At 39.9% G+C, this 19,649-nt stretch overlaps 2 protein-coding genes across 14 annotated transcripts in view; one reads left to right on the forward strand and one right to left on the reverse strand.

The window, feature by feature from the left end:
* The first annotated feature begins 87 nt into the window (after positions 1–87).
* On the forward strand, positions 88–8,440 carry ITGB1BP1 (integrin subunit beta 1 binding protein 1). 10 transcript variants are annotated; one of them, XM_057431888.1, is made up of 7 exons: positions 88–105; positions 1,557–1,657; positions 2,473–2,551; positions 3,283–3,419; positions 4,581–4,697; positions 7,142–7,291; positions 8,064–8,440. In XM_057431888.1, exons 2-7 carry the CDS (start codon positions 1,586–1,588, stop codon positions 8,133–8,135), a joined length of 627 nt encoding a protein of 208 aa, XP_057287871.1. In that variant the 5' UTR covers positions 88–105; positions 1,557–1,585; the 3' UTR covers positions 8,136–8,440. The 10 variants fall into 10 exon arrangements, with proteins under 10 accessions (XP_057287871.1, XP_057287872.1, XP_057287873.1 ...); XM_057431889.1 differs by having other exon boundaries at positions 4,605–4,697; XM_057431890.1 differs by lacking the exon at positions 3,283–3,419 and having other exon boundaries at positions 4,633–4,697.
* A 926-nt stretch (positions 8,441–9,366) lies between these two features.
* Positions 9,367–19,649, reverse strand: part of ASAP2 (ArfGAP with SH3 domain, ankyrin repeat and PH domain 2) — a 90,754-nt gene continuing 80,471 nt past the window's right edge. For 2 of the 4 annotated variants that reach the window (XM_057431884.1, XM_057431881.1), the window contains 4 exons: positions 18,026–18,093; positions 16,483–16,595; positions 12,420–12,542; positions 9,367–11,458 (listed from right to left, as the gene is read on the reverse strand). In XM_057431884.1, the coding sequence (XP_057287867.1) occupies positions 11,384–11,458; positions 12,420–12,542; positions 16,483–16,595; positions 18,026–18,093 (379 nt within the window). In that variant the 3' untranslated portion in view covers positions 9,367–11,383. Of the gene's footprint in view, positions 11,459–12,419; positions 12,543–16,482; positions 16,596–18,025; positions 18,094–19,024; positions 19,253–19,649 lie in introns of those variants that run through there. The other 2 variants (XM_057431883.1, XR_008975209.1) reach the window with 2 other exon arrangements.

Here is a 19,649-nt window from a genome sequence, read left to right on the forward strand (position 1 = left end):
GTTCCCTCTCGGTTTCCTCTTCCTCTCGCCTTCCGCTTCCTGTCCTCAGAGCCTTGCGCGCATGCGGGGCGGGGTGACCCGGAAGTGGGAGGACGAGCGCGGGCTGTGGGGCGAGGTGAGGGGCAGCGGCGGGTCGGGTATGAAGTACAGGAGGTTCTGGGCGTCGAGGTCCCGGGAGCGGTGCCTCCCTGAAGGCGGGAGGGCCGGGGAAGAGGCTGGGGGGACGAGCGGGCAATGGGCTTTCGGTGCCGCCCGCTATGGGAGGGGCCGCGCTCCTTCCTGCCTTCCCCCGGCCGCGGCGCCGGGAGCTTTGCCTCTCACCTGTCTGTAGGAAGCGGGCTTGTCCTTTCTTAATTCGCCAGGTTATCATCTGGGGCTGCAGGTAGAAACAGGGAGGAGATCAGCAAAACGCGGGTGCGCTGCAGAGCTGAGCTGGAGCAGGACTCGATGCTTCCCGCACCGGATGCGTGTGCTAAGAGGTCCTGAGTCAGCTAATGTACTGAAGGAGCTTTTGAGGTAGCTTATGTTAAGTTGTGCCATGCTCGGAGGCTGCAGGCAGACTTGGGAGATGTGCCTGTGCTGCTCTGCAGAAAGGGCTGCTCCATCTGTGCTGGGTACCCAGGCTTCTCGCTGTGTGGCTTTTGGTCTGTCAGGGACCCAGTGTTTGTTTAATGGCCAAACACAGCAGCAGGCTGGGGGCTGTAATCCAGCACGGCATCTCAGATCTCAGCTCCACCTTGTGTGTCGTCCATACTTACGGCCATTATGAACAGTGCTGAGGCTGTGTTTCTCCTGTGTGCTCTTTCTTCTACCTGCTCAGAATCTCTGAAAGCTTTGTAATTACAATATTCTTCCCTGAAGAAGCTGGGAAATGGGGTTTCAGCACTCCCAGATGGGGAGTCAGTGTCCTGCTTCTTGACACTGTCTGGCCAAGTGTTATGTGAAGCAATTGAAGTAGTTGGGTAGACACAGGAAAAATGTTTTGGGAATACTCTCAGAACTCCCTCTAACTCTGTTCTGAGGCAGTAAATGTAACATGCTGCTTGCTTTAATTTTCAGGAACATGTTAAGTAGTAATGGCTGGTCTTAGAAGTGTTACAGTCAGTTCTTCAGAATTGGGGTTGTTTGGTGTGTTGGTTTTATTTTTAATGGGAACATAATCCTTGGAGCAGGGTTTGCACTGGATGCACTTTGTAGGGCACTTTGATTATAGTTACAAATAAAACTAATCTCATGCTTTTAAGTGGGAATATAAATTTTAAATTTTGTCTTATTTCTACATACATGTTTCTGTGCATTAGAAACTGACATATGCCACAGTCTATAACTTAGGGAGCAGCAATTTTTGATGGATAAGGACAGGGATGTTTTAGCAGAGAGCTGGAGGGACTTTCCCAGTCACACATGAAGAGCAGCAGAGGAACATTCCTACTTCCATCTTTAGAGTTCTTTACAAGTTTCCAGTTTCTATCCACTGTGGATACAGTCACTCTGGTGCTTGCCAGGAACTCTCCCTTGATGCTCTGACAGCTTTAATTTTTATTTTTCCTTCCTAGAAGATCTTCCTTGATCCAATTATGAAAAAATGTTCAGAAAAGGAAAAAAACGGCACAGCAGCAGCAGCTCCCAGAGCAGTGAGATCAGCACTAAGAGCAAGGTAAGCTGAATGTGGTATATACTCTGCTATGGAAGCACTTCTGCTGACAGTTCAGTGCTCTGTTGTTCCGAACAGGGAGAACTCGCTACTTCCACTACTCCTCAGATTGTGTTATAAGAGTTAAAACCTCCTATCCATTACAAAGCCCTTGCATTCCGAGATGAATGCTCAAATGCCCACAGACACAGGAGTTTGTAGCAGCACATAGTAAGATTTGGAGGAAAAAGTAGTTCATTTGTTCTGTAGTGATATTGTCTTTAAGAAGGTGCCTGGTGCTAGGTACCAAGAATGAGTTTGTTCTACAGTATTAGTTGGTTACTCGGTATCTCTAAAAAGTATTCTTCTTTTTGAATAATGTGTCCATTTTGTCTGATAGGTTTTGGAATGATCAGTTGAATATTCTGGATTTTCCAAGGTGCCGTTTCACTTCCCTTGCACTGCTATGTTATTTCAAGCATTGGTGACAAGCATGTAGTTGTCAATTCCTTCAAGTTAAGATGCAGTACCAGAAAAGTCTGGACATAACCTGAAGGTTCATTTTCTCTTTTTCTTTTATTTCCTTCTCTTTTCAAAATACATGCGGACTTCTGAAGGGTTCCTGCTGAATCTGTATCAGTCTTGATTTACGTTAAGGCAGAAGGATAAGTGCAGGAAAGAAAGAGGTGTTGTTTTTTTCTCCCCATTTTGCGGTGCTACTTTAAGTAACTAGACCATGAATACTAGCTTATTTAAAAGAAAGAGTTGAGGCAGGTATCTAACACCAAATGTTGATATGTTCTTAGTAACTTTCTGATTATATTAATGTTTTTTCTTAGTCTGTAGATTCCAGTCTTGGGGGACTTTCCAGGTCTAGTACTGTGGCTAGTCTAGATACAGACTCCACAAAAAGTTCAGGTATGTAATCAGAGTTTGAGCAGCTATGTATGGAGCAGGATTAATTTTATGTGTGTTTGTATAAAAGAGCAGAGAAAAAGGAAAAGGTTAAAATATGCATTTTACTAATTGTGAGTGAATCTGTTAGCCTGTTGACTAATGTGTGAATAGCTCTAGACTTTTAAAGTATTATTAATGATTCATCTAGGATTAAGTCATTTTTTTGGTAAAGTGTCTGAGTAAGAGTAGTTGAGTTACTAGTCTGTTACACAGGATAAATCTGGTATAACTTTTTGGAAGTTGTGTTTCCTGCTTTTAAAAGTTTACACTTGGACTAAAATAATGGAAATAAGATTTGATTTTACAGGTTCTTGCTCACCAGGTGTCCTGATTTCTTCCTAGTAGCTGGTACCACATCAGATCACAGTGCATCACTGTTGAACAGAGCAGTTTATTTAAAACAAATGATAGTGAACATTAGAACCAACTTTTGTGTTTTCTGATTCAAGGTTGTTAACTCAAATTTGAATGAGTATAAACAGTGCTGTATCATGGATCCATATGAAACTATTGACTTCACCATGGGCCAGGAGAGTTCATTAGAGAGTTAACATACTTGGGGGGGGGGGGTTAAGTGTTTGATGTAGGTCTGCAAAAATGATAGAATTTACTAGGTTAGCCCTGTTACACCCATTAGAATAGCACTGCTGTTCTCTAATTCTTCAGAATTGCTTTGCTTTATTTTGTTGCAGGACAAAGCAATAGTAATTCTGATACATGTGCAGAATTCAGAGTTAAATATGTTGGTGCCATTGAAAAACTGAAATACAATGAGAGCAAAAGTCTTGAGGGGCCACTGGACTTGATAAATTACATAGATGTTGCACAGGTAAGTGGGTTACAAAAGACAATACCAATAGTGTCAGAACATCTTAAGCTTAGCTGTATTTCTTTCATATTATCATGTGATGTGACATCTTTCTGTGTAAATTTTAGACTTACTACAGTAAAGCAGCTTACTTTAGAAAACATTAAGCTGTCAATCTCAAAAGCTGCTACACTCAATTCCATCTTAGTGATTAACTGGAGAAATTGCATCCAGGGAGCTGTTCTGAAGAAGCAGGCTCAGAGCAAAGGCCCTTCCATGAATCATTACTGAACAAGTATCCCAACTGAAAGTTGCTATACTATCTTAAGCACCATTAGGACTAGTATCCAGGACAGAATTATCTCCTCCAGATGTCCTCAGTACTGTAGAAGTTTTCCTATAGAGGAAAATGTCATTTTTGCTTACAGCCACTTAAAAACCTGTGACCAAAGAATCTAACTAGTATTTAGGTCATCCTGGCCAAACTGTGGTTGCTTGTACTTATTTTTGTACTCAAAGCCATAACTGGTTGTTCTCACTAGATAGCTGATCATTTGTATCTTTAAAATCACAGAATATTTGTTTGTCTTGCAGCACCTTGACATTTCAAGTATCTGAATATATGCCAAAACTACTTTTACAGCCAAATAACAATATTGCGGCCTGTGGGGAACATAGGTCACCCAGCACAGCATGATAGAGCATGCATTATTTTTCACCCCATCAGATTTGACCACAGGGCCAAACTTCCCCGAGATGATAAATTTCTTTCCAGAATCGTGGACTATTTAGAACAGAATAGAGTAATTTCAGTTGGAAGGGACTCACAGTGATCATCTCGTCCAGCTGCCTGACCGCCTCAGGGCTGACTAGAAGTTAAAGGGCATTGTCCAAATGCCTTTTAAACACTGACCAGCTTGGGGCCTTGACCACCTTTCTAGGAAGCCTGTTTCAGTGCTCGACCACACTCTCAGTAAACAGATGCTTCCTCATGCCAAGTCTAAACCTCTCCTGATTATATTTTACATAAGTTTAAGAGATTGGACAAATGAAGAGTGGCAGGCAGGCTCCACACAGGAAATGGGAGCAGGGCTAGTGATGTTGATGACTTCACTGAAGGACACATAAACACATTTTCTGTTACATATCTTCATTGTTCATGTTCTTCTGTCTGCACTAAAGGCTTTTGTTTGTTTCCCTCCAAAGCAAGATGGAAAGTTACCTTTTGTTCCAGGTGAAGAGGAGTTTATTATGGGAGTTTCCAAATACGGCATTAAAGTTTCAACATCTGATCAATATGTAAGTGATTCGCAACAAACTGTCTTTTTGGTGAGAGCTGGGAAGTGCATTGATTTATTTCTGTGATGGGTGATCTATTTAAGCAAACAAACAAGCCGTCACAGCAGCACTGCACCATGTCAGTTCTCCTCAGAACTCTCTGTATTTTCCTGGTTGGATTTATGAGAAAAATCCATTCCTTTTGAGATAGAACACCAGACATAAGGCAGACAAGGCTTTATGCTCTTTGGGCACATCTTCCTTTCTCTGTGACTGTCCTGCCATTCTCTTGTACGGAAAGGTAGCACAGCTGTGGTGTCCCAGACCATGGGTTCCTCAGCCTGTTAGGAATGCAACTCCTGTTGGTGTTAGTGTGGAGAAGTAAAAAACAAAGGTGTTTTTTTGCTTTTGTTTCTGGTTTGGTTTTTTTTTCCCAAAATATCAGGTTTTTTCCTCTTTAAAGTTCCAGCCTTGCACTCCTAATCCAAGAGTGCAAATTCACTCTAGCATTAAAGCCTCTTGATTCCACTTTATTGATCAAGCCTATGTTTTGTTTGCATCATTTCCAACATGTAGTTTATTTTCCTTTAGCACACTTCAAGTAGCTTTTTGGCTAAAAATAAATTAACCTGGAATTCTTTTGGGTTTTGTTTTTGCTGCCCTCCCAGATTGTTAATTCTCATCAAAAACATAGGTTATGCTATTATTTATATTCCTTTTTACTCTGATAAAGATCAGATAGGTAATTTAAAAACTTTTATCCATCATTCTTACATCTTCAAGCTGCAAGCATGCCCAAGCTGATAAAGTCATCTGTGTTTAAGCTAGCTTGCACTGGCATTTTATTGCATTGCATACTGTTTCCCAAATTCTATTTTCTTGCATCTATGTCACTGTTGACATTTGAGTTGTTCTTTAGTGTGTTAGTCCACTTGAGTTCTAAGGTGGAAACGTTTTCTCTGCCTTCATAAAAAGAATTCAGTCTTCTATGACTTCAGGGGAAGGCGGAAGTTCTGTGATGCATAGATGCCTTTGCAGGTAAATAGGCAGCTGTTTATTTCAGATGCCAAAGAGAATTAACTGCAGGATACAACATTTTTCCTCATGGATTTCAGCCGTTTGAGAAATTATTTCATTAGTGACTGAAACATGTAGAGATACATAATTCACTGATTTGTATTGTTTAGGGATGCAAGCATTAGAAACCAAAGGCAAAGCATTTACAGAAGTCGCACTGAGGTGTTGACCTTCTTCTCATTGTTTGTGTATATTTGTATATTATATGTATGTATGCACATGTAGGGCACAGTTTGTCCATCTACCATCTCATTTCTCTATCAGCTGCAGATCCCCTCATAGCCAAATAATGGAACAAGAGGAGAAAATGGATTTACAGGGGAATCGTGTCCTTTAAAGAATTCTCTCTTTCTCTGTCAGTGATAATCCACACATACATTAACACTGTAGTAAGTTCCAAACAAGTAACTAAAAAGTTACACCTGATTTGGAGGGAAAACTTGGTTGGCATCTTTAACAGGGAGACTGGAGGGTTGCTCCAGTAAGTTGGAACTTACTGGCTTCAGCTGTTCTCAGTGTGGTGTGATGGAGCATCAGGAATGGAGATGTTTTTCAACAAGGTGATCTTAGAAGCACTGATAGAGGGTTTTTCTCAAGGGTTTCATAGCAGGCGTCAAGCTCACTGTCCATTTTTACAGCATTTGTATCAAGAGTGGATATTTCTTTAGACCCTTCAGCTAGTGATAGGGACAAGGTGTTTCAAAAAGAGCTGTCTTGAAGTTGTAAGACCCTGGAGGTGGTATGACTGGAATAAACCAAATGAGTATTACCAGTTGGGTAGATGGCTTGAGAAGAAAGGCTTTGTGTGTGCTAGGTCTGCAGAGACCTTGCACATAAACCCATCCTTTCTTGGAATGATCAAGACTGGAACTGTTGGGGCTGGTGTGAAACCCTGCAGCTGTATCAGAGGTCTCCCAGACAAGATCTCTGCAAGAGCCAGGGCCCATGCTGTGGCTCAGGCCACACCACCATCCTAAAGCAACTAACCTTGTCTCTGGTACCCTTGCCAGAACTGGCACAGGGGCTTGTCTGGAAAAGTACCAGAAAAGGAAGAAGTTGTTTTACGTTACATCTGTGCCAGAGGTACAGAGCATCCTGCTTGTCCTGCTCACACAGAACGAGTGAGGACAGGTGGGAAATGAATGTGTCCACATATGAATGCAGTTCTAAAATGGAAGCAAAAATTAAAGCTAAAGTTGCATTAAACACCCATTTTTTTATATCTCAACTAAACTCTTAATTAAAAAGTTGTAAGTTACCAAGGAATGTTTTTCTCCTGTGAGTAAATCCAAAGTATTCTTTTGTGAGAGAGAGTATCAAAATAGCTGGAAAACTCAAATAGCCGTTGCACTGTTCCAGAGTAACTTTTATTTGCCACGTGGTTTCAGGATGTGTTACATAGGCATGCTCTCTATTTAATTGTACGGATGGTGTGCTACGATGATGGTCTGGGAGCAGGAAAAAGTTTACTGGCTTTGAAGACAACAGATGCAGCCTCTGAAGAATGCAGCCTCTGGGTATATCAGTGCAATAGTTTGGTAAGACTTTATGTTTACAGTATTTAAATTAGGTATCAGTATTCTGATTGAAAAGGGAGATTCTAAAACCCAAGGCCCTTGATGAAGGCTTTTTGGCAGAAGTGGGATTGCTCAATTGAAAAAAAAAAAAAAAGTTCTCAATATGCCCTGGCTGAGTTGGGGAGAATTTGCTGACTGCATGTGATCAGCTTAGAGGGAAAATACCTACACTCCCTAAAATTGCCAGTGAATGTATAAAATTGCCAGTGAATGTACACACCTGAGAAAGCTCTCTGCAATCTGAAGAGTGCTACTGTAGCTGCTAAGGACAATTCTCCATTTGTATTTTCAAAGACAAAAACCTCTTAAGATGGGACTGAGCAGGGAGTGATCAAGTAACAAGTCTAGAAATAGAGTGTGCATTCCTATTTACAAGCAAGGGAAGTGATCCCTTCTTAAGAGTAGAATGCCTTGTCAAGATGCTATGCTATGACGCATACCCCCCCAGCACTGGGGGAACACACAGATTGACTTTCTGAATGCTAGCATGGTGCTCTGATGAAAGCTCACTACTCTGACTTATTTCAAAAGAGCTCGTTCAAAACAGCTTCCCACATGTCACTGCAGACCACAGAAATCAAATTAAATCTCACTTGTGCTACTCCATTTTGCATGTCTGCCAAAAGAATCATAAAGGCCACATTCTGCTGTAAATGAGTTTTGAGACATTCAGATGTTCTTTAGAAAGTGTTAATGGGTGTGTTTGGGTGGGGTCTTTTGGTTTTTTTTTTAGGAACAAGCACAAGCTATTTGCAAAGTGTTATCTACAGCCTTTGATTCAGTTTTAATGTCAGAGAAGTCCTGATGTTCTTCAGCTGTACATGATGGTGTAGCACAAGAGGCCTTTGTGTGGGGAGGAAATGGGGCTCCTTCGTGACATCACAGACTGGCTGCAGCTACAGAGTCCCAGAAAAGACTCCCTGTGCAAACAAGAGCTATGCAAACTTGCATATGGTACTCTCATTCTCCAGACGTAACTTGAAGAAATCATTCCACCTTCAGTTGCCAGAACAAGACAGGATTTTGTATTTAACATGGTATTTTCCCCTCAATAATGTTTTGTATATTAATGTCAATATTGTAGACATGTAAAATAAAACTGACACATCTCTTTGTCTGAAAAACGTTTTGTTAATGTAGACTTCAGTTCTGCTTAACCCAGATAATAGAGCAAAACAAGAGCAAGGTCATTTGGTACTTCAAACCTCTAGTTTCACCTAAGGTCTGCTCCCTGGACGGTTCCTACATTCAGCTAAAATGCGTAAGATGTAATTTTGCTGCTCAAGTGCTGTTTGTATTTCCCATCTGATACTTTGAGAAAAGCTATTTCCTAATCAAAGCGGAGTAACAGAAGGGAAGCAGCCAAAGTGATTTTAAAAGTAGTTTTATTTTTCCAGACATTTGACTGGTTAACAAGAGTAAAATTTATTAATCATGCTCTAATTATAAATCACTGCATCCAGGACGTTGAAAATAAGAGTTGATTTTAGGTTATACAATATATACAGTTGCTCTGCAACTAAACGAAATAAAAACAACTGAATTGAATATTATACATCTCATAGCACTCTAAGCTGCATTTTAAGTGTCACTTGCTCCTTTTTAAACAGTTAACACAGCAACCTAATAGTCTGTCTATTAACAGATTTTTTCAATCATTATTTTAATCAGATTTGAAAAGTTGTATGAAATATGCCAAAATCTTGGACTTAGAATTCTTAATTTTATATTATAAATAGATATCTACAGGCTCTAGAATTTCTTTTTCCTCTGCCAGAGGACCAAACTTTGAGAAACATGGAAAATCTAGGGATAAATTTCGCTTAGCTGCTCTTTATTGGTCCGCCAGGTTTTATCTGTCCACACTATTAGTGCTATTAAGTTGTAGTCTAGAAGTTTCCTAGTTTCTAAGTGACCAGTGAACCAGGTGGTGACATTTTGAAGTGTATTCCTCTTCTGGGAATATTCCTTTTCCTAGGAACTCCAGGAAAATTTGCATCATTGTTTAACTTGACAAGTTGTTACATACAGTGGTGACATTTTGAAGTGTATTCCTCTTCTGGGAATATTCCTTTTCCTAGGAACTCCAGGAAAATTTGCATCATTGTTTAACTTGACAAGTTGTTACATACACTATAAGATTCTGTGTTAAAAATACTGTACATTAGGAGATCTGTGCAAAATAATATGCCCATTTACTCTCTAGACTCTATCAGGGATAGAAACATACAAAATAGTGTTGCAAACTGAATGTAGCAGGAAGTGGGTAAAAGTGTAGTGCTAAACTATTCCTCTATCATTTTACTGGGAACTTCGAAAATACAGGCTAATTTGCTTCAACTTGCAACAAAAATATCCTGAAACATTCCAGTTTGTTCCCCATTTACACTGCAGCAACAGCTCTTGGAAAGGGAGGTTATGCATGTATGTGGCTGTACCCACACACGTGAGGCTCTTGCCCAAATATACCCTTCAGGAAAGGCGATACAAGGTAAGATCAGTGTTGCTCTTCCAGCACGAACGCAACAGGATTGTTCCCCAAACAAGCATGGATGGTGGTGGCCTATTTTCCACTGTTCAGTATGCAATGGCCAATTTCAATACCATCTGCCAGAAATTCAAAGTTCTCTTGATCAATCTACAGATAAAATATTCACAGAACATGATGGACCCAGAGGCTGACTTTTCTTGTCCTATGCCACCAGTTGTCTTCTGTAGTGTAAGCAAAACCCGGCACAATTTCCAAGACAGAAACATCAAAATGACATCAGAAGTGTGCTGGTGTTTTGTATTCCATCAGCTGACTGGGAACTCTCCATGGCCTAGCCTTGGTTTACAAATTAGTAAAAAAAAATATTTAACAACAGTGTAGCTACCATATAGGTGGGTATATTATATAAATACAGAGTGAGTTAGCAAACCAGCAGTGTTTGCAAGGTAGTGGCACACAAATTGTATAAACCTGAAGATAATGTAGTGTACTTGTGAGGTGTCCGATACCTTCTTGACCAAGGGTAAGTGTTCCACCAACTATGTTCCCTCTGTGAACACATTGTTGGATGAGTTAAGAAAATTCAAGAATTTAAAAACAAAGTCCCAACACTATAATGAGACAAGTGTAAGAAAAGCTCTGCAATCCATCATCAACGTAAAATACATTTCAGGAAGTGCAGTTTTCCTATCCGTGAGTTAATGTAGTAACTCGCTAATATTGCCATAGTTTAGTTAACCAGCAGTAGTCACACTAAATGACCAAAATGGATGTAACGTACATAAAGAACATTCAGAAAACAGGTTCTACTCACGTGCAGCATAGTAAAATGAAACAGTCTCAAGCTCACAAAATTAGAACTAGGAAGTTCAGCGACTAACACAGAGTTCAGATAACTTGAAGCAAATATCTACATCCATTCTGAAAGACAGAAATTTTTCCTGTGGTAAACTGAAATACTTTTTTACTTTTACCTAGCCATAGCCAAAGACACCCAATTGAAATAGTTTCTTCAGTAACTGTTGATATCCTGGATGACAGCCAGTACGGCAAGATGCTGAGTGAGTCCCATTTAGAATTACACAGCAGCTTGCATGTTTTGGTTCCAACACTTCAAATGGTATTAAGAATTGGATAAATTCACTGCCCTATTAGATGCACCATTTCTTTGACTGGGGAAGCAACACTGAACCGTGGCATTGTCATGTTAGAAAACAGAGAATAAAATTACAGTGAATTCATTGAAGAGAACATTCATTATGTTGTGATGCTCACACACTTACGTGGATATTGATTGTTAAAGCTTTTCAGTTCACCTTGAAAAATACAGGAAGAGTTGTTTTTCTTAAAGTGTAAACTGCTCATGAGAGGTTTTCACATAGAAAAAAGTACTAAAAGTCCTAAAACCAGACCAATGGCAATAAGAAAAGTAAGCTACAGTACCTAGGACTTGGGCAGTGCTCTGGCAAGGTGTCTGCAGATAGGTAGATGAAATGAAATAGAGCAAAACTTGTTCCTGTGACTGCTGGAAATGAGAAATGTCTCCACTTATCAGTAGCAATTTAATCAACAATAAAGTGCACAAATGATACAGGGAAAGCTCCTTTCCGACTGGGATCTCCATCAATATGACCAATCTGAAAGAGTCCAGATATTTTTCAAGTTAGTCTCAAAATGGCATTTCAGTACCACCAAGGTGAATTCCAGTGACCTTCCTGCCTGTATCACGACAAGCCTCTCCCTGCATTATTTCTGCTGTAGTGGTGTGTTTCTTTTGCAAACAGGAAAATTCAGTCCTACAGGGTGCATTTGTTTCTCAGCTACAGACATTTCCCTTCCCCCAAATTCAAATCTTTTATCCAGTTCTTTGAAAGTAACACCTCTTAATGCAGTACCACTGCTGCATCGTTTCAGCACATTCTGTAATGCCTCACAACCCACAGTCTGCCTCTCATAAGTTGCTTCTGCTTCCCCCTCTTAGCAATCACTGAAAGTTAAAAGGATGGATCAAGCTTCAATAGTTTTGTATTTTACATTAGTCTATTTGTGTTTACACAGCACTACTGTCAATTTAGATGCAATGTGAAGATCTCTTCTTCACTAGCTACCAGAGTAAGGCAAGTGTTTTCATGCAAAACAATTACCCAAGACTTGACTTTAGCTGATGAGACTCTGGAATGTAAATACTTGAGATGGTTTTCCAGCTCAAAGAGACCATTTCTCAGTCTCACTCAGCTGAAGAATTAGGACAGCACAAAGCTGTCTTCTAAGGCCCACCGCACAGCATCTGTAGGAGCATCAGATTCTTAAATTGCTGACACCCCAAAAAAATTTCCTGAATCCCCTGTGTATTGTGAACCCTACTAATACTGATCAGATTTTCTGAATGAGAAAAGCTAAAAAGAAAAAAAAACAAACAAAACTTGTCTGAAGTTTGATTTTTTTTTTAACAGAGGATATTTCTGAAATTACGTTTCCATGGGATGAAACTTTTCTTGTTACTTGGAAACACAGTGGGGAATCCTCTGAAGTCAGTGTCAGCCTCTAGGTTTCATTTATTTCTTTCAAAGTGTGTACTAGAATATAAAGAATACTCACCCACCACTCCTGGTCTTCTTCACCATCAACCACAATAATATCTCCCTCTGAAAAAGTTAGCTCATCTGGGTTATCTGCTACACAGTTGTAAATTGCTTTTACTCTTTTGGGTTTAGTTTTTGACTGAAACATAAAAATAAGCAGATGTAAATAATACAGCACAGAAGATACAGAACAGACTTGATCTAAAGAGAGCCTCAGAACTGCTTCCAACCATTATTTTTGATAGATTAGAGTTCAGCTACATGTTTTATGCTGGGTGCTCATGTTTCAGGCTGAATTTGGCAGCATCCAAAGCCTTTTGGAACCACTGCACCACCATCATGGTCCAGGTTTCCCTCAGCAATCTTCCATTTTTGCTCATCCAAAGCTGTCTTCAGAGCTCTACATCACTGCAATGAGTAACTGCAGTGAGTACAGTTTTATTCAGAAGATGGGGTGATCAAGTTCAAGTGCTACACAGCAAGTGTAACAGCAGTTGCATTATCAGAAAGAAGCCTAAGCCATCTGCTGATATGATCCCTCTTAATTTGCTAATCTCATTTCAGCAGTGTATAAACCCTCTGTCTCTGTGATGCTTTGCTTTGAGGAGACTGCAAGCCACAGGAGCGGTTCAGCAGCTCTTCCAACAGAAAAGTTTAGTAAGGAGCTGCAGTATTCCAGTACTGCAGTGACACTCCAATCCTAGTTGTATTCTGTTTGAAATGTTCTATGATGAAATTGTTTTGCTCTGGTATCACAGCATCCACCATCCTAATCTCATACGTCTCCCAGTGCAACCCAGACTGCTGCTGCATTTGTTTTCAGCCTTCTCATTCTCTGTTTCAGACCAACAATAACGGTACCCACACAGTGTTTCCACATGAGGACCAAAGAGGCACAGGACCTGGAGGCAGAGAATTAGCTTTCTACCACAGGTCTACCCTTTTCCCTATTTGCCCAGCCATAGCCAGCAACAATCTCTCCTTTCTATCCTAAGATACCAGAGCAGAGCTATAAGTGCTATTAGGTCCAGAGACATCTGTTAATACAGTGGGTGTTTGGGACAGAGGCTCCAGATGGGATAAGGAAATGAAGGCAATGAAAGCCATCCTGGAGTCCCCCAGAGACTGGTTGGAGCTTCTAGTTAGGTCAGCCATAAAACAGGACACACTTGTAAGGGGAGAAGAAACTCCACTGAAGTCTACTTCTTTCCACCAGCAAAACACTCTGCTGTGGACAGTACAGCCCAACAGACTTAATGTCCCATTTTGCTAGAGCTTTGCACCATGCAGACAAACAGGTGCAAGAGAAGATGGGGAAGGAGAGAGGTAACATGGTTGTTATGCTCCTCTGTAAGCATCCATTTGCATTTTAGTATGAAATACCTGACCTGCCCAGACCAGGCATATCCTTTGTCTTTGTCTGTGGGCACACCCCTGTGAGCTGGCAGCTTGTACTGCATCACAGCAGTTTTGCCAGATGCTCCATCTCAGTCAAGTTACAGTTCGAATCACCCACCACCTTTTAGTCAAGAGGGAGAAGCTTCACATCAGTACAACAGTGATAAACTGACTAACTTCAAAGTGCAGTAATTACAGGTATTTCTTGTTCCTCAGAAGGCAAGGAAATTAAAATAGATTTCATTCCCAGAAGACTAAAATCTTCCAGCAAAGTTTCCCATGTATCTTCAATGTGGTTTTAAAAATCTAAAATACACTTTGGGGAAAAAGAAATGAAAAAAAAAAAAAAAAGGTATTTCAATCTGAAAAATAAGCTATTGGGCAAAGGCACTGTATAGGAGATAAGCCACTGAGTAGATGTGCATGCATAATTAGAGTTGTCTTTTTCTTTACTCAAGCATTTCTGCACTCATTTCCTAAATCTGGGCTGGCCTCTGGATTCCCTAACAGGGTAAAGACTTAGCAAAAAAGGCTGGAGTATAAGGCTAAATGGAATGATTTAGCTGAAGTACTTTAGCTAGACTGATCTGGCTAAAGCTCTTTAGCTGAGGGGCCCTTCACTAAATCTCAGCTAAGATGCTTCCACTAGATTGATTTATCTAAAGCACCTTAACTAGCACACACACACTGAGCCAGGTTTCCCCTACTTATCTCTCCTATGACAGAAGAGAATCATCCAGCTGATTTTCTCAGTCTCATATAATTCACGCTACCGAAGGCCTAGAACTATCTGGAGGGTCAGATTTGTTCTTCCTGTTATGTGCAATTAATATTGAACAGTGGAGACACCGACTGTTCCTAGAAACTAGTCAGCATTGCCCATTCACTTACAAATAAAACAATTTATCCTCTAAAACAAAAAAGGAAAGAAGATAAATAAGCTACAACTTTCATGTATACAGAAAGCCAGGTAATGAACTGTTTCAGAACCACAGAGATGTGTTGAAAGAAGAGTCAGTGCTCATACGTGAATCCCAAAACACACAAAAGAAATTGTGATCAGGGTCCAACAGCTTCACAAAGTATGACAATTCCCTCAGTGCATGTAAGCAAAAGGGACACATACTCAAAATTTACACTACCTAGACCACTTAATTTTATTGTCACCTAAACTATGAAAGTTATTTAAGATGCAACGCAAGACAGTGACCTGGTTGAACAAGAGTGGGGGAGACAAAAAATCAGATTTCATACTCCCAACTAATGCAAGATAAATTCCAAATGTCTCTGTGGCTTTTTAGTACTATCAGATGACAAACATGTAATAGGAGTTCTTAGAGCTCAAGACAAACATGCAAGGCTATGCACATAAACACTGAAGTCCCACCTGGAGAATTACTATTTCAGTAGGCATGGCTGAGGAAAAGATGGCTGAAGGGAGAGAGACAGAGAACTGAAGAGGGCAGCTCTTTTCCTTACAGCCCATTAGTAAGACAATGGCAGAGCCAGGAACAGCACATCTACCTCTCAGTTTGTTATTTACCTGCAGAACCATGCTCCTATATGGAATGTAAAGCATGAAACAGCCCAGACCCAGTCACATGCAGCATCTTGGAAAGTATGGACTCTATACTGTGATTGGCTTACTGCAGAGAAATACTGTCATGATCAAGAACATGGATGTTTTATGTCTATCACACAAGAAAACAACATAAAATTGGAAAAGAGACCAAAGACCTAGATGAACCACACACGATATACAGCTCAACTGACATCTGGGAATACATACCTTTACTTACACCAATATAAAAATATAGGTATTGATACTAATAGTATGTGTTACCATCCATGATCCTAGTCTACAAATAATAAATAAGAGTACAAAAAGGCCACACAATCAGATCAAGGGTCCATCTGAATACAATATATCTTTTTTAACAGTCACCATAAGGCTGGGGGAGGCGGAGAAGAAGAATATACAGTACTTCCAGCCTTCCTCTTCACCCTTCAACCACCTTTTGGTTGGGGGTGTCTCAAGTCAGATGTGGTTTCTGTGTACATACCAAGACATTTCTCTCCTGTCACCCAGTGAATGTATCACAAAGAGATGCAAAGAGAACCAACTGCACAAAGAGCCAATTTGTTTCAGTTTGAGCTTGACCCCTAGTCTTGTCTGAAGCCATTTGATCTACCTATGCAAACAACTATATCTACTTCCATTACAAAAGTAAGCACAAAAGCTTCCTTATTACTTACTTCACTGAAGTTTAAGAATGAAGTTACATATGATCTACAAGTGACTCACCAAGCTCACCTACAGGAGGCTTAAGCAGCTTAACTACCTTGAATAAGTCGAATCATATGTTCTGTGGATTGTGCTGGTCACATCTGGACATAACCAAAGAATCCATATTTCTTTTCTCTTTGTTTTTTTTGTTGATGTTCTTTTTTAAAGTTATTTTTATTTAAGATCACATAATATCATACAGGAAATGCAAGAAAAGCAAAGATTCCCCAAATATTTAGTATAAGTCACCCACACATTTAACACAGGATACAGGCTTCATATTTTTCATGATTCTCACACTTTCTCCATAACAGGATACACTCTTATGTCAACAGTGTGTTTGACAGAATGCAGAAGATGTAATAAAATCAAACCCCAGATTTTGCCTACTTACTATTTGTGATTTCCTTGGCATTGGTGCTGGTGGTTGAATCTGTGCCAAAGTATTTGATGTAGAACTGGTTTGTGTTACTGGAATTTCACATACAGAAGATGAGTCTCCTGCTGCTAAGGTAAGCAGAACAAGTAAATTTTAGGCATGTTTTAAAAAAAAAAAAAGTAAGCGTGATGATACAAACTGAAACCAAATCTATGGCGCCATGGATCCTTAGAGGATACGAATAATTTTATATCCCAATGGTATTTAATTTTTTGATGTCTTTTTCTAAAGAACTGAAGAACTTTTCTATCCTTTTTCTTATCGAAAAAGGCCTCTCTTCCCAAAGACAATTAGCTAAGACCTTCCATACTACACATATGCTAAAAGACAAAAAAAGCCTAAAAACCAGACAAGAGCAGAACCAAAGATCCCATTTCCTCACTTGCTCACTACAGACTGTGTGCTTTTAGAAGCCTTCCTTCCTAGTAAAGTGTATCATTATCAAGATGATGTATCCTTCACAGGAGATTCCTGACACAGATGGCAGACAGTGATTAGCAAATTCCCCTTGGGTATGTCAAAGGGAAGGAAAAAAGAATCAAAGTAAGAACCAATGAACAAAATATGTACTGTGGAATGGGAAACTGGGTAAGAGAAGCTCCACTACACCCACCACAGAATCCATACCAACTTTACTTTGCACATTTTTGAGATGACATTATTGTCATAATTCTCCCCCTTTGGAGATACACAAAAGCCATCTGGACATGGTCCTGGGTAACCAGCTCTGGGTGGCCCTGCTTTGAGCAGAGGAAATGTACCAGAGAACATCTGAAGGTCCCTGTCAATCTCAACCATTCTGTGGTTCTGATTCTTTTTACATGGCCCCATTATTTACATTAACTGGCCCATAGCTCTGTTCATGCAGAAGAGCCTGAGGCATCAGGGGCTGCACAAGCAAGAGGGGAAATGAGAATGCTGGTACTGACTGCATTTAAATGTGTAAGGTAAATAAAAAAATCCCCCCAGTCCCTTAGACTGTTATAATATCTTAATTACAATAAAGTAACATGGAACTGTTGGAACAAGTCCAGAGGAGGGCCACCAGGATGATCAGGGGACTGGAGCACCTCCTGTATGAAGATAGGCTGAGAAAGTTGGGGCTGTTCAGCCTGGAGAAGAGAAGGCTGAGTGGAGACCTCCTAGCAGCCTTCCAGTATCTGAAGGGATATAGGGATGCTGGGGAGGGACTCTTCATTAGGGACTGTAGTGATAGGATAAGGGGTAATGGGTTAAACAGGGGAAGTTTAGATTGGATGTAAGGAGGAAATTCTTTACTGTGAGGGTGGTGACGCACTGGAATGGGCTGCCCAGGGAAGTTGTGAATGCTCCATCCCTGGTGGTGTTCAAGGCCACGCTGGACAGAGCCTTGGGTGAGACGGTTTAGTGTGAGGTGTCCCTGCCCATGGTGGGGGAGTTGGAACTAGATGATCTTAAGGTCCTTTCCAACCCTAACTATTCTATGACTCTATAAAATAAAACTGTAAGCCATTATTACCAGTTTGTTGTAGTGATCCAAGTCCTCTGGACTGCCCTTTGTTAGTTAAGCCAGATGACTTCTCAGTCCTGTGCAGAAAGTTAGAAATCCATTCATTTAAGAAACAATCAAGAACTTGAAACACAACAATAAAGAATATTCTCTGAATTATACCACATCTGCAGTATATTCTGGTGACAGCTACTTTGCTTCATATTTTTGATTATGCCAACTGTAAGTTTCAGTTAATTTAGAAACATAAGGCAGAATAATAATATAGATTCAATTACTGCAATTTGTGTAGAGCAGATTTTATTTTCCTTAAGTTCTGAAGTTCTTTTCACTCCCATTTCAAAATTCTTTCTTAAAATTATGTACCCACATTAATCTGCACATTATAGCAAGCTTCAGCAAGTTACTTCTCCCTTTTATTTAAGTGTGGTATATGCAATCAAAGGACTAGAAAGGGAGCTCAAAGATTGTTTACCTCTTTCATTCACAAAGGATCAACCACATATATTATTTATCTCACATATACACATACATGTCCCTGTATCTTATAACTATCTAAGTTTGTACAGGCTGTACTCTGCCAGATTTTCAGTGTCAGAGAATCCAAATATTCCCAGATAAGTTACTATGATATTTCCCTTTGCTTACCTTTGGAAAACTTTCCCTAGTGTCTTATAGCAAAAATATATTATTCTTGCGCAACTTAAACAAAAGCCTTCTTTTTGTACATATTTGAAGGCATGTATTCTTTTTTAAAAAATACAAGAGAATCTTATTTCTTCCAAACTTTTCTCACAGGTCATATTTTCTACACTTCTCATTATCTTACTTATATCCCCTGGTTTCTGCCTCACTATTTTGTATCTTTACTTTACTGTAATGCCCAAAACTGAACACAGCAGTTAAGCTGAGTCAACTGGAAGGATTAATTCACAGAGTTTGCAGGCTATAATCAAACAATACTATTCCTCTTTGACTCTTCCACAACAGCATGAGTGTCTGACTTACTTTTATTTACGATTCACTATGTCCTTGCAGATCCTGCTCTTAAGGACTTCTGCTTAACCATACTCTGCTGTTCTTCATGCTTCATTTTTGTAGTTGATAGTTCTTAAGTACTAAGTGTTGCTTACTGAATGACACCCCTCTTCTCCCTTGACTACTACTCCAGTTTCTCAAGGCTGCTTTGGATATAATTGTGTTTTCCAGTACACTTGTCTCTCCTAACTTTGTTTCCTGCAAATTTAAAAATGATATTTTCTGTTCCAGATCTCTCTTCTCCTGCCATGAATGAAAATATTGAATGGAACTGAACCTATGCAAACATGCGAACAGTAAAGGCACAATCAGACATAAGATCCCATTACTTATTCTTTGTTATTAGATGAGAATTAACAATGGATTGTTCTTTGTGGCTTCTTATTTCCATCACAGCTAAGCATTCTGCAGATATTCTGCATGTCATACAATCTTAAATCGCTAGGCTGTCTTGTTTTTTAGTGTGGGAATCCTTGTAATCTTCTCCATTAGTATCTGCTTCTGTTCACTACCATACGCTAGAACACATAATTGGCAACGGTATGCATGCTTTACAGATGACTTGCATGTTATATACTATAAACTTGAAAAGTTA

The sequence above is a fragment of the Pezoporus wallicus genome, unplaced genomic scaffold, assembly GCF_028554395.1.
Source record: "Pezoporus wallicus isolate ANWC-B61680 ecotype Strahan unplaced genomic scaffold, APGP_CSIRO_Pwel_v1 contig_161, whole genome shotgun sequence".
Lineage (NCBI taxonomy): Eukaryota > Metazoa > Chordata > Aves > Psittaciformes > Psittacidae > Pezoporus > Pezoporus wallicus.

Excerpts from the sequence above, each read along its gene's own strand:
- ITGB1BP1 (XM_057431888.1), top strand. The coding sequence starts at position 1,586 with ATGTTCAGAAAAGGAAAAAAACGGCACAGCAGCAGCAGCTCCCAGAGC. Across the intron at positions 1,658-2,472 it reads AGATCAGCACTAAGAGCAAG|TCTGTAGATTCCAGTCTTGG; the intron begins GTAAGCTGAATG and ends GTTTTTTCTTAG. Across the intron at positions 2,552-3,282 it reads AGACTCCACAAAAAGTTCAG|GACAAAGCAATAGTAATTCT; the intron begins GTATGTAATCAG and ends ATTTTGTTGCAG.